This window comes from Neophocaena asiaeorientalis, unplaced genomic scaffold (assembly GCF_003031525.2).
Source record: "Neophocaena asiaeorientalis asiaeorientalis breed wild unplaced genomic scaffold, Neophocaena_asiaeorientalis_V1.1 scaffold57, whole genome shotgun sequence".
Taxonomy (NCBI): domain Eukaryota; kingdom Metazoa; phylum Chordata; class Mammalia; order Artiodactyla; family Phocoenidae; genus Neophocaena; species Neophocaena asiaeorientalis.
This window is the reverse complement of record NW_020172731.1, coordinates 636,427-647,888: the sequence shown is the minus strand read 5'-3', so window position 1 is coordinate 647,888 and position 11,462 is coordinate 636,427. Positions and strand designations below refer to the sequence as shown.

The 11,462-nt window shown below is 41.1% G+C and overlaps 1 protein-coding gene across 2 annotated transcripts in view; it reads left to right on the top strand.

The window, feature by feature from the left end:
* OXCT1 (3-oxoacid CoA-transferase 1) overlaps positions 1–11,462 on the top strand; it is a 137,003-nt gene that overhangs the window by 11,515 nt on the left and 114,026 nt on the right. For both annotated transcript variants that reach the window (XM_024740329.1, XM_024740330.1), the window contains exons 4-6: positions 1,483–1,618; positions 4,912–5,061; positions 11,019–11,125. In XM_024740329.1, coding sequence (XP_024596097.1) covers positions 1,483–1,618; positions 4,912–5,061; positions 11,019–11,125 — 393 coding nt within the window. The remainder of the gene's footprint in view (positions 1–1,482; positions 1,619–4,911; positions 5,062–11,018; positions 11,126–11,462) is intronic.

Sequence of the window (11,462 nt, the reverse complement as noted above, 5' to 3'; positions counted from 1 at the left end):
CCCCCCCCCAACCCCCCTGGTGGTGCCTTAACACTGGCTGAACCCAGTCAGCAATGGATGGGCCCAATCAGAAGCCAGAGGGCAGGGCACCCCATGATTCAGTCTACATAGGGCAGCTGCCCCAGGCTAGAGGTTGGAGAATGGATCCGGAGGGACACATAGCAAATATCCAGCATGAAGACTTGATGATTTTCATTTTTATTACCAAGAAGCCAGTGAGGAGGGGGAAAGTGAAATCAAGCAATAAATTCATTTGACAAATGGTTAACAGATGTTTATGTAGAACGCTATCTGGAGGAAGAGTTTCCAAGAGAGATGGAAAGCCAGTTCAAAGCCCCTAGAGAGGATGTCTGGTATGTTTGAGGGACTGTAAGGAGGCCAGCAGAGGTAGAGAAGTGAGCAAAAAGGAAAATGGGAGGAGTGAGGTCAGAGGTGTGAAAGGGCATTCCATCCCAGCCTTGCAGTCCACTCTAGAGACATTTGCTTTTACTCTAAATAAATGGGTACCAAGGCAGGGTTTTGAGCAGAGCAGTGACATGATCTGACATATTTTATTTTATACTTGTATTTTTGGCTGTCATTTTATGAGTAGATCGTAGCAGGCAGGATTAGAAACAAGAAAGGTTACTGCAGTATCCAGGAAAGAGATGGGCCGGTCCCAGAGAGGGAGTGAGAAATGCTCAGATTCTGGATAGATTCTGAAGATAGAGTCAGGATTTTCCAATAAAGTTGCTGTGGAATGTGTGTGTCAGAGATCACACCATGAATTTTGTTCTGAAGTAGTGAGGATGGGGCTGCCATCAGGTGAGATGAGGAAGGTTGCAGATGGAGCTGAATTGAGGGGAACAGAATTGTTTACCTGAAGAACTGAAGGCCTAGCTAGATGGTAATTAGCAGTAGGTAAAAAACAAACAAAAAACATAAAGCGTTTTGTGTAATGTTTTGCAAGACTGACTTTTTAGTGATTTGTAGCCCTCTAGTGGACAAGTGTGTTATCAATCTTCAGGGAATTTTCACATCTCAAAAATGCACTCTTGAAAATACTTGTTATTTAGGCTTTAGTCTTCTTTTGAACCAAGTAAGAATAAATCATGCAGGTATTTCTTTTACACTCATGGTGGGTGGGAAATGTTATTAGATTCAATATTGGAAGCTAGGACTATAAACAAGTCTATCAGGAGGTTGACAGTTACCTGTTGTTACCTGAACTACTTTAAGGTATTCAGTGTGTCGGGACAGTTGGGGGGAGGTTAGAGGCTTGGAAATGCATTCTGAGAATTAGGAAAGAGTTAGTTGAGTGGGAATGGCCATTTGTGGGCATGAGAATGAGGAGGGAGAGTGAAGTCGAAGTTGGGAGAAAAGGAGGTTGTCAGGAGAAATGTGAGTGGTTTGTCATATAAAATTTCAAGTTTTTGAAAGTAAGTGATATGAATGTTCTATCAAATATCCCTTGATTGTAAGCTGCTTGCATTTTCCTTCTAGGGTTGACAACTTTGGTTTGGGCCTTTTACTTCGATCCAAGCAGATAAAACGCATGATCTCTTCGTATGTGGGTGAAAATGCAGAATTTGAACGACAGTATTTATCTGGTGAATTAGAAGTAGAGCTGACACCTCAGGTAAAAAAAAATTCTTTTTTTTTTTTAACAATACTAATTTATTTTAAAATTTACCTTTTTCCTCCTAGAAATTTCATTGTGTAAGAGAGGTAAGGTAGAATGCTCTTTTGCCAAACCAAGGAATTGTGTTTATAGGTCACACCTCTTGATTGCTAGAGAACTAGTTTGTTGCTGTGCACTGAAAAAGAAAGTGAAAATATCTAGGCTTCAGGATAAAATTTTAAGTTTGGCACTATAATGTATATTTCATTGGCGCATGCAAAAGAAATTGCTGGAATGTTTGATGATTGTCCTAAAAGTCAATTCCTATGAATCATAGAATTAGAAATTTGTGGGGAATCTGGTCTTGCTGAAACATAGGAAAGTAAAGGCCATGGAGGGACTGCATCACAGAGTAAGTGCTGGGATCAGAGCCCAGGTGTCTAGAGAGCTGACGCCATTACAAAGGAAGCAGTGATTGCAATTAATCTAGCAAGTTTCTGCTCACTTTATACACCATTTCCTCTCCTAACTGATTGAAGAGTTTGTCACTGAGCAAAGTTTTTGAAGCCTTATGAGTAAAACAAGGGTCTACAGGTTGTATACATTACTCTTCCAGTTTGACATGGTCTGCCTTCATCTCTGAAACTGAGCCCACCACACTGCTTTATTTTGTCAACAGAATGTATTATTACCACTAACTTCATCAAGTTGGTAATAATGTGATATAGCAGAATTTTTAAAAATTCAATCATTAAATCACTGTATATGCTTATCTGGAGAGAGCAGGCGTGGGAGAACTGTTTTTTCTACCCGAAGTTTAACAGTGTTTTTCCAAGTCGCACCTGATCACTCTACAGTGTTGGCACCTGTGTCTCTCATAGCATTACACATGCTTGATTTATCCAATCTTCATTTAAAGTTTTTTGAGAATAACAAAAGGTGTACTATCTTCATCGCTTGTGCCACTTTTACAAAATACCACAGACTGGGTGGCTTAGAAAAGACAAATTTATTTCTCACTGTTATGGTGGCTGAGAAGTACAAGATCAAGGTACAGGCTGATTTGGTTCTTGGTGGGGGGAGGGGAGAGAGGGAGAGGGACAGTGAGAGGGAGAGGGAGAGCACGTGCAAGTGAGTGCTCTGGGGTCTCTTATTATAAGGACACTAATCCTCTTTGATCAGGGCCCTACCCTTATGACCTCATTTAACCTTGTTGCACGTTGGGGGTTAGGGCTTCAACGTGTGAATTTTGGGAGGGGGGGAACACAAATTCGTCCATAGCATATAGTTTTCATCTTCACATTATAGGTTGAGGTAATATATACTTTGAGTTGTGGAGCTATTGAAAATTAACTTTTCAATTACCTTTTTTATCTTTTTGACTGTGCTGGGTCTTTGTTGCAGTACACGGGCTTCTCTAGTTGTGGCGCACGGGCTCTAGAGTGCACAGGCTCAGTAGTTGCAGCACACTTGCAGGGCTTCTCTCTAGTTGTGGTGCGTGGGCTTAGTTGCCCTGTGGCATGTGGGATCATTAGTTCCCTTACCGGGGATTGAACCTGCGTCCCCTGCATTGGAAGGTGGATTCTTAACCACTGGACCACCGGGGAAGTCCCTGCCTTTTTTTAATCTTTTGCATTATCCCTTATTTTGTCAGAGGGCATATACATGGGAAAGGAACTTCCTTAATATTTCTTTCACATTCTTCCTTTAAGCTGAAAGAAGTCAGAATTTCTTGCCCCAGCTTAGTGGTGCATGAGTAAACATTGGCTCTGGGAACTCGTTTTGCAGCCTGAGAGCCAGGGAGGAAGTGCTGATGAAGTGGTAGGGATTAGGACTCCCTTGGGGGTTGGATGTGGGGTCTTAGTGGTACCTGCAAGGGGCCTGTATGTGGCAATAGTCGATTTTCATGCCTTTGCCCAGTTGGACAAAGAGGAGTATAGTATTCAGGGAGGGTGGACATAAAAAATATTTTAAGGTAGGGAGTGTTATTATGGTCGTTTTGATGATTTAATTTTTGTGGATGTTATTAACTTAAAATACCCAAAGTGCAGGGAAGAGTCACCTCTGTCCATCAGTTAGAACAGAGAACCAGGTATCTGGAAGGTTTTCAGTTATGTCACAGGTCCATCCTTCCTCAGAATATACTGCCTATTCCAAATGACTCAGTGTCTGAAATCCCAGCTGTTAGTCCCTTCTTTGAGTTTAGTATTTAAAGGCCCCAGTTCAAGTGGAAACTTGTTTTCAGGTTGGGACAATATTAACACACCATCATTAATATCTAAACCTAGGGAATTCCCTGGCAGTCCAGTGGTTAGGGCTCTGTGCTTCCACTGCAGGGGGCATGGGTTCTATCCCTGGTCGGGGAGCTCAGATCCCACAAGCCGCGTGACACAGCCAAAACAAAACAAAACAAAACAAAATCTGAACCTATTCTTACTACTGGGTAGCTAATCAGTTACCTAGTCTGAATATGATGTAGCTAGACCGTAATAAGATGTTTCACATTAGGGAGCGTGTCAGGAAACGTTCGGGTCAGAGTTATTACCCTGTGGGAAAACCAGGTGGAAAGGCAGGTGGTGGTGGAAGAGCTGGGGAAATTAGGTTTGAAATCACTGGTCCCTAGAAAGGGGACAAAGATGATCAGAAGAAGATACAAAAAAACTTAACATATAGCTGTTCCTACTCTGAAACAAAATTTGAATCTCTCTCTGGGCTTTTTAAAAACCATTTTACCTGTATGTTGTACTCTTTGCCTATCTTGAATTTTTCCTTAGTTAGATAATGTAGTAGATAAAATACTTATGAGAATGGTTTAGAATAAATTCTAGATAGGTTTGAACGTTTTACATTATATAATCATAACATTGTTATTAAAGATAAGGTTCAGGCCATGCCTACATAGAGCACATAGTAAAACACAAAATTTAACTGTATGTTTTTTAATGTATACAGTTAAAGTTACATACTTCACATTTGGAAATTTCTTTAAAAATATTACAGATAGACTGATGTAGAATGTGATGTCAAGAAACCAGTGGAGACATGGAAGCTGAAAGCACTAATATACAAATAAGCTGTTCCATTAAGAATTAAGGATTAAGGATAGAGATGTTGTTGTCTAGAAAGATAGTAACTGTTTTACATTGATATTCTAGCCTGCGGTGTCAGCGAGACAAACCAGTATGCACTGCTGGGTGTGGTTTAGATTGATAAACACCTAGAAAACAGGGATGGTGCCTGTAAGTTTTTCTGTGTCTGCAGACAGAAATGTTTAATGGACTTCTGATGCAGTGTTGTTTTTTCACTTGTAGGGCACGCTTGCAGAGAGGATTCGTGCAGGTGGGGCTGGAGTTCCTGCATTTTACACCAGCACAGGGTATGGGACCCTAGTGCAAGAAGGAGGGTCACCGATCAAATACAACAAAGATGGCAGCATTGCCATTGCCAGTAAGCCAAGAGAGGTAAGAAAGCTGGATATCTCTATTAGCACAGGATTCCAGGTGGACTCATTGGGTAACTAAGTATAAAACCACACCTGTTGGGCTTCCCTGGGGGCGCAGTGGTTGAGAGTCCGCCTGCCGATGCAGGGGATGCTGGTTCGTGCCCCAGTCTGGGAGGATCCCACATGAGCCATGAGCCATGGCCACTGAGCCTGCGCGTCCAGAGCCTGTGCTCCGCAACGGGAGAGGCCACAACAGTGAGAGGCCCGCATACAGCAAAAACAAAACAAAACAAAACAAAACACATCTGTGTGAGAACACCGTCATTCATTCCGTAATGTAAACATGTTAGGTAAAATTTCTAGCTAAAACTGAGCATCTGCTAGTAACTTAAATCACATAGAGAGACCAGAATAAATAAATGAGAAGAAAAGAATCTGTAATCCATAGAAGAGGTACAAGTCAAGATTAGTTTTAGGGTAAGTTTTAAGAAATTTAGGAGCGTTTATAATTGCTGATTATGTTTATGTGGAAAATAGAGTAGATGTATGCTATATATGGTATTAAACTCTTCATGCTCAGGCCCCTTCTGGATGTGATTGAAGGGGGAGAAAAAAGCCAAAGAAATCACAAGTTTGTCTACAATCTTAAAAAGCGGGGGCAGTTATAACTATATAATGGAACAGAGAGTTCATATTATCTCCTTTGTCCTTCATTTTGTATACTGGACCTATTTGAATAACTTAGTTTTATTTAAAGTGCTAGATAAGATGGGGTATCTTTATACTGGGTAACTTCACTCACATATTAGAAAAGAATAGGGACTTACCTGGCAATCCAGTGGTTAAGACTTCGCCTTCCAATGCAGGGGTGTGGGTTCGATTCCTGGTCGGGGAACTAAGATCCCACATGCCTCACAGCCAAAAAACCAAAACATAAAACAGAAGCAATACCGTAACAAATTCAATGAAGACTTTAAAAATAGTCCACATCAAAAAGAATCTTTTTAAAAAAAAAAGAAAAGAAAAGAACTCTAGATATAGGTATTTGAGATACTCAGGTTTGAGCCAGTTTTTAAAATGACACATGCCAGCTGTATTTTTAGTGTCTTTCCCTTTTCCCTGCCCACATGGCTCATGAGCATTAACAAATGTTGCAGAAATGCTGAGCTTATCTCTAGGGAAGCGAAAATTTAGTAAATCAAGGGCTTTTATCACCTTTCTGCTTATAGGGATGTTAGCTCTGCACGTCCGTGTTTTGAGGGAAGATAAAGGTCATGCCCTTGTCCCCTGCTGTCCAGTGTTTATCCAGCAGCGTCCTCCATCTGGAGCTTTGCCTTTCTGATTAGAGTGACCTATATTGACCCAAAGGTTTTGTTAAAATTTTTCATATGCTATCTTGCTTCTTTCTTTACCGCCTAATTAGGTTTAAAAAGTTTTTGACAAGGTAAAGGACAGGAACCTAATTATTAAGATGGATCTTGGTTAATATAGATAAAGATGCCTGGCAAAATCGGGTGAATGCTTTGAGAGCTTGCTAGAAGTTACAGCATTAACTCTCCTGGTGAAAACATAGGATAGACTAGAATCTGTTCTGAATGCCTGGGTTCATCTCAGGAGGTGTAGGAATCTAGCAGTTTTGTCATTTTGTCTGCATCCCCTAGGAATACAACAGTAATTTCTTGAAATGATTCTTGTTAGCTCTTTGTTGTCCTTGATTACGGTGGGAAGAGGAAATGAGTGAATTCCTTAGGTCAGTGATAGTTATTGAGGACCTTTTGTTTGTCAAACACTGGTCTAAGCGTGGTGGAAAAAGGGGTGTTCTAGACCAAGTCCCCCTGACAGGGAACAAATAGACAAACACACAATGTCAATACTGGAAGTGCTGTGAACACAAATCAAGTAGGGCAAAGGCAGAGAGGATGATGAGTGGTCAGGAAGGTGTGCTCCAGGCTGGGTCAGGGAAAACCTCTCTGAGTAGGTGACATTTGGTAGAGACCTGAATAAAATATGGAATGAGCTGGGTGAAGATTATAGGTTTGTGCTCTACTCAGAAGGAAGAGGAAGGACAGGGTCCCAGGGCAGGCTTGCCTCATGTGTGGAACAGTAGGACAGTGAGACTGGAACAGAATGGATGAGGAGAGAGTGGTAGGGTTGGAGGTTAAAGAGAGGCAGGAGCCAGGCTACACGAGTTTGGCCTTTACTGAGTGTGGTGAGAGGACAACAGGGTGTTTTGAATATGGTGGGACAGTGATGGGATCTGAGTTACATTTTGGAAAGAGCACCGTGGCTGTTGGGTAGTGAGATTTTTTGCTGGAGACCCAACAGCAGAAGCAGGGAGACGGATGAAGAGGCTGTTGTATTAATCCAGGTGGGAGTGGAAGGTGGTTTAGACTAAGGTGGTAACAGTGGAATTTGTGAGAAGTGGTTGCTATTGGGAAATACGTTGATAGTAGAGCCAACAGGATTTACTGAGTAAGAAAAGACAAGAATCAAGCATGCTGCTTATTGAAAAGGGCCGAGCATGGGGGTAATCAAAGAGCTCTGCCTGGACTTGGTGTTTTTGAGACATTCATTAGCTTCCAAGAGGAGGTGTTCTGTAGGCTCAAGCTCAGCGCCGAGAGGGTTGAGAGCTGGGGTAGGAACTTTGGAGGCATCCGCACGTGGTGTTTAAATCCATGGGACTGGGGCTGAAGTGTAGACACAGAACAGCTCTTTTGCCTTTAAGGGTTTAGAAGAGGCCTGACATTGAAAGGTTGAAAAGAGGAAAGGGAGCAGCAAATAAGATGGGAAAGAGCATCTAGTGAGTGGAGAGGAAACCCAGGGGAGTCCGGTGATTTGGAAGATGGGAACTTTTACAAAGGAGGGAGTGGTCAACCGTGTCAGAGTATGAAGAGGTTGGGTAAGAGGACTGGAAATTGACTGTTGGGTTTGGAAACGTGGAAGTCATTGGTGACCTTAAACAGTGATTTTTCTGGAGAAGAGGATTTTTCTGGAATGGTGAAAATTTGACTGGAGTGGATTCAAGAAAGGACTGAAAGATGGGGAAGTGGAGACTCTGACATGCATAACTCTTTCAAGTGAATATAACAGCTAGTTGGACAAAACCAATTCCTCTCCTGTTTTAAAATTTTAGAATAGTGAACACTTAGCAACTGCTGATGTGTAGACTCTTCAGGAAATTAGATAAGTGGAATAGAAAGAAACGCCAATGTTTTTACTTTGCCCTGGCTTAGCATATATTTAGATGTATATGTAGTTCTCTAGATCTGTATGTAAAGGCCTCAGCTATCATCTCTGGTGATGGCTGAAATACATGACTTAAACTATATTGATGTATAGGTTACAAATATCTTTCATATAATTTGTCTAAGTTCATATTAATATGATCCTCATTCATCAGTGATTCCCTAAATTCATTGAGCTTTTCTAACAGGAAAGTGGGATAATGTCTTTAAGGAAACTGTTCTTTAAGAAATGATTCTGTTTTAGTGCAGATCAAAACTACAATGAAGTGTCACCTCACACTGGTCAGAATGGCCATCATCAAAAAGTCTACAAATAATAAATGGTGGAGAGGATGTAGAGAAAAGGGAACCCTCCTACACTGTTGGTGGGAATGTAAATTGGTGTAGCCACAATGGAAAACAGTATGGAGGTTCCTTAAAAAGCTAAAAGTAGAGTCACCATATGATCCAGCAATCCCACTCCTGGGCATATATCTGGAAAAGACAAAAACTCTAGTTCGAAAAGATACATGCACCCCAATGTTCATAGCAGCACTATTTACAATAGTCAAGACATGGAAGCAACCTAAATGTTCATCAACAGATGAATGGTTAAAGATGTGGTACATACATACAGTGGAATATTACTGAGCCATGAAAAGAAATGAAATAATCCCATTTTCAGCAACATGGATGGACCTAGAGATTATCATACTAAATGAAGGCAGACAGAGAAAGACAGATATCATATGATATCACTTATATGTGGAATCTAAAAAAATGATATAGATGAACTTATTTACAAAACAGAAATAGACTCATAGACATAGAAAACAAATTTATGGTTACCAAAAGGGAAAGTGAGGGAGAGGGATAAATTAGGAGTTTGGGATTAACATACACACACTATTATATATATATAAATAAACAAGAACCTACTGTATAACACAGGGAACTATATTTAATATCTGTAATAACCTATAATAGAAAAGAATCTGAAAAAGAATATATATGTATGTGTGTACATATATATGTCTGAATCACTTTGCTGCACACCTGAAACTAGCACAATACTGTAAATTAACTATAATTTAAAGAAAAAGAGAATTTCTTGTTTTAAACCACAGTTAAAGAAAAGTAAATGTACTGGAGCTTTCTCCAGCTTTCTATAAAATGCATGTAATTTGTCCACTAGGGGGCGCAGGAGGAATGAAAATGGAGTTTGGCCTTCAAATGGCTCCCACCTTGTGTGGTGATGGAGAGAGGTATTGACGTTGTTTCTCCTCTTCCTTTCAATTCCCAGAGCTAAGTCCCCTTGAAGAAAAAAGGAACAAAATGCCGCAGCATACTTTTGCTTTATACGTCTTCTCCCCTCCCCTCCCATTTGGAGTAGAATTAAAAGTAAATAAACATACAAAAATCAATAGCCTTCCATTAGACCAGTAATGACAGAGAGAAGGTATAATAGAATAAAATATAACAGTCACAATGGTATCAAAAACCAAGAAGCACCTATGAATAAAGCTGGAAAATATATACAAAGCTTTTTCTGAGGGAAAACTATGAAACTATTGAAGGAGGTAAAAGAAGACTTTAAAAAATGTAGGCCTAGGGCTTCCCTGGTGGCGCAGTGGTTGAGAGTCCGCCTGCCGATGCAGGTGACACGGGTTCCTGCCCCGGTCCGGGAAGATCCCACATGCCGCGGAGCGGCTGGGCCGGTGAGCCATGGCCGCTGAGCCTGTGCGTCCAGAGCCTGTGCTCCGCAACGGGAGAGGCCACAACAGTGAGAGGCCCGCGTACGACAAAAAAAAAAAAAAGTTAGAAGAATAATATTTGCCTATATACATAATGTATATTTACTGGAAGATGACCTTTGAACTTAATCTGTATGTTGAACTTTTTCTGTAGTTTCTATACAAATATTGGATTATTAGCTACTCATGAATTGAATAAAGTTGTTAATTTTTCTGGTGTTCTAGTTAATAATCAGCAAATACAGGAGAGGTCAACGGGAGAGGCCACAACAGGGAAAGGCCCGCCTACAAAAAAAAAAAAAAAAAAAAAAAAAGTAGGCCTATATTCTCACAGGTGGGAGGATATAGCATGTCAGTTCTCTACAAATTTTAGGAATCCCAATTAAAATGTCAACAGAGGATGATGGATTCATTAGAAGAGATGAATGGATTTTTATAACTATTTTAGGTAGGAAAACAGTGCATTGCCCGTTTCATGCAACTTACATGGTTTTCTGGGGCTCTTTTTCGTGTTCAGTATGTAAATTATTCACACAAATAATAGAGTGAGTGCTAACACACACAGTCTATGCCGTAAGCATATGGAGCTTTCAGTTCCTCACCATTGCCAAGCTTCCTCTTGCTTCTGAGCCTTTGCACATGCTGCTCCCTTTGGCCTCTCCCGTTGCGGAGCACAGGCTCCGGACGCGCAAGCTCAGCGGCCATGGCTCACAGGACCAGCCGCTCCGCGGCATGTAGGATCCTCCCGGACCGGGGCACGAACCCGCGTCCCCCGCATCGGCAGGCGGACTCTCAACCACTGTGCCACCAGGGAAGCCCCTCTTCACCATTTTGACGAAGCCCTGGTTGCCTGCACTACTCTTCCTTGAAGTTTCAGTTTAGATCTCTCCCTCTTTTCTAACTAGGCTCGTATCCTTATTATCTGCCTCTATCAGAGCAGGGAGCACAACCAAACAAGACCTCTGCAGATCCTGCAATGCTCTCTTTGTCTCTTGCAGGTGAGGGAGTTTAATGGTCAACATTTTATTTTGGAGGAAGCAATCACAGGGGATTTCGCTTTGGTGAAAGCCTGGAAGGCAGACCGAGCAGGAAATGTGATTTTCAGGTAATATAATGGTTTTAAAAAATGTTAAATGTAATGCATTTCAGCAACTTTATATTTCCGAAATTATGATTACAAAATGGATATCTTGATGTGTTTGGTATTTAAAAATTTATTTTAAAAATGGCTTAAAATCAAACACACCTGTGTGTGTGTATATAGGTGGGTGCAGAACCATTGCTGTGCAGTCATGCTGGTTTGATGCACTTGAGGACATCTGTTCTGATTGGTTGGTACCCATGGTGCACTGTTTGTTAACTATTTGAATCTGTATATCCTTGTATATAGTCACGTACAAATTATTTTTGCCCGTGTACTTTAGTTGCCAAAACTAGTTACA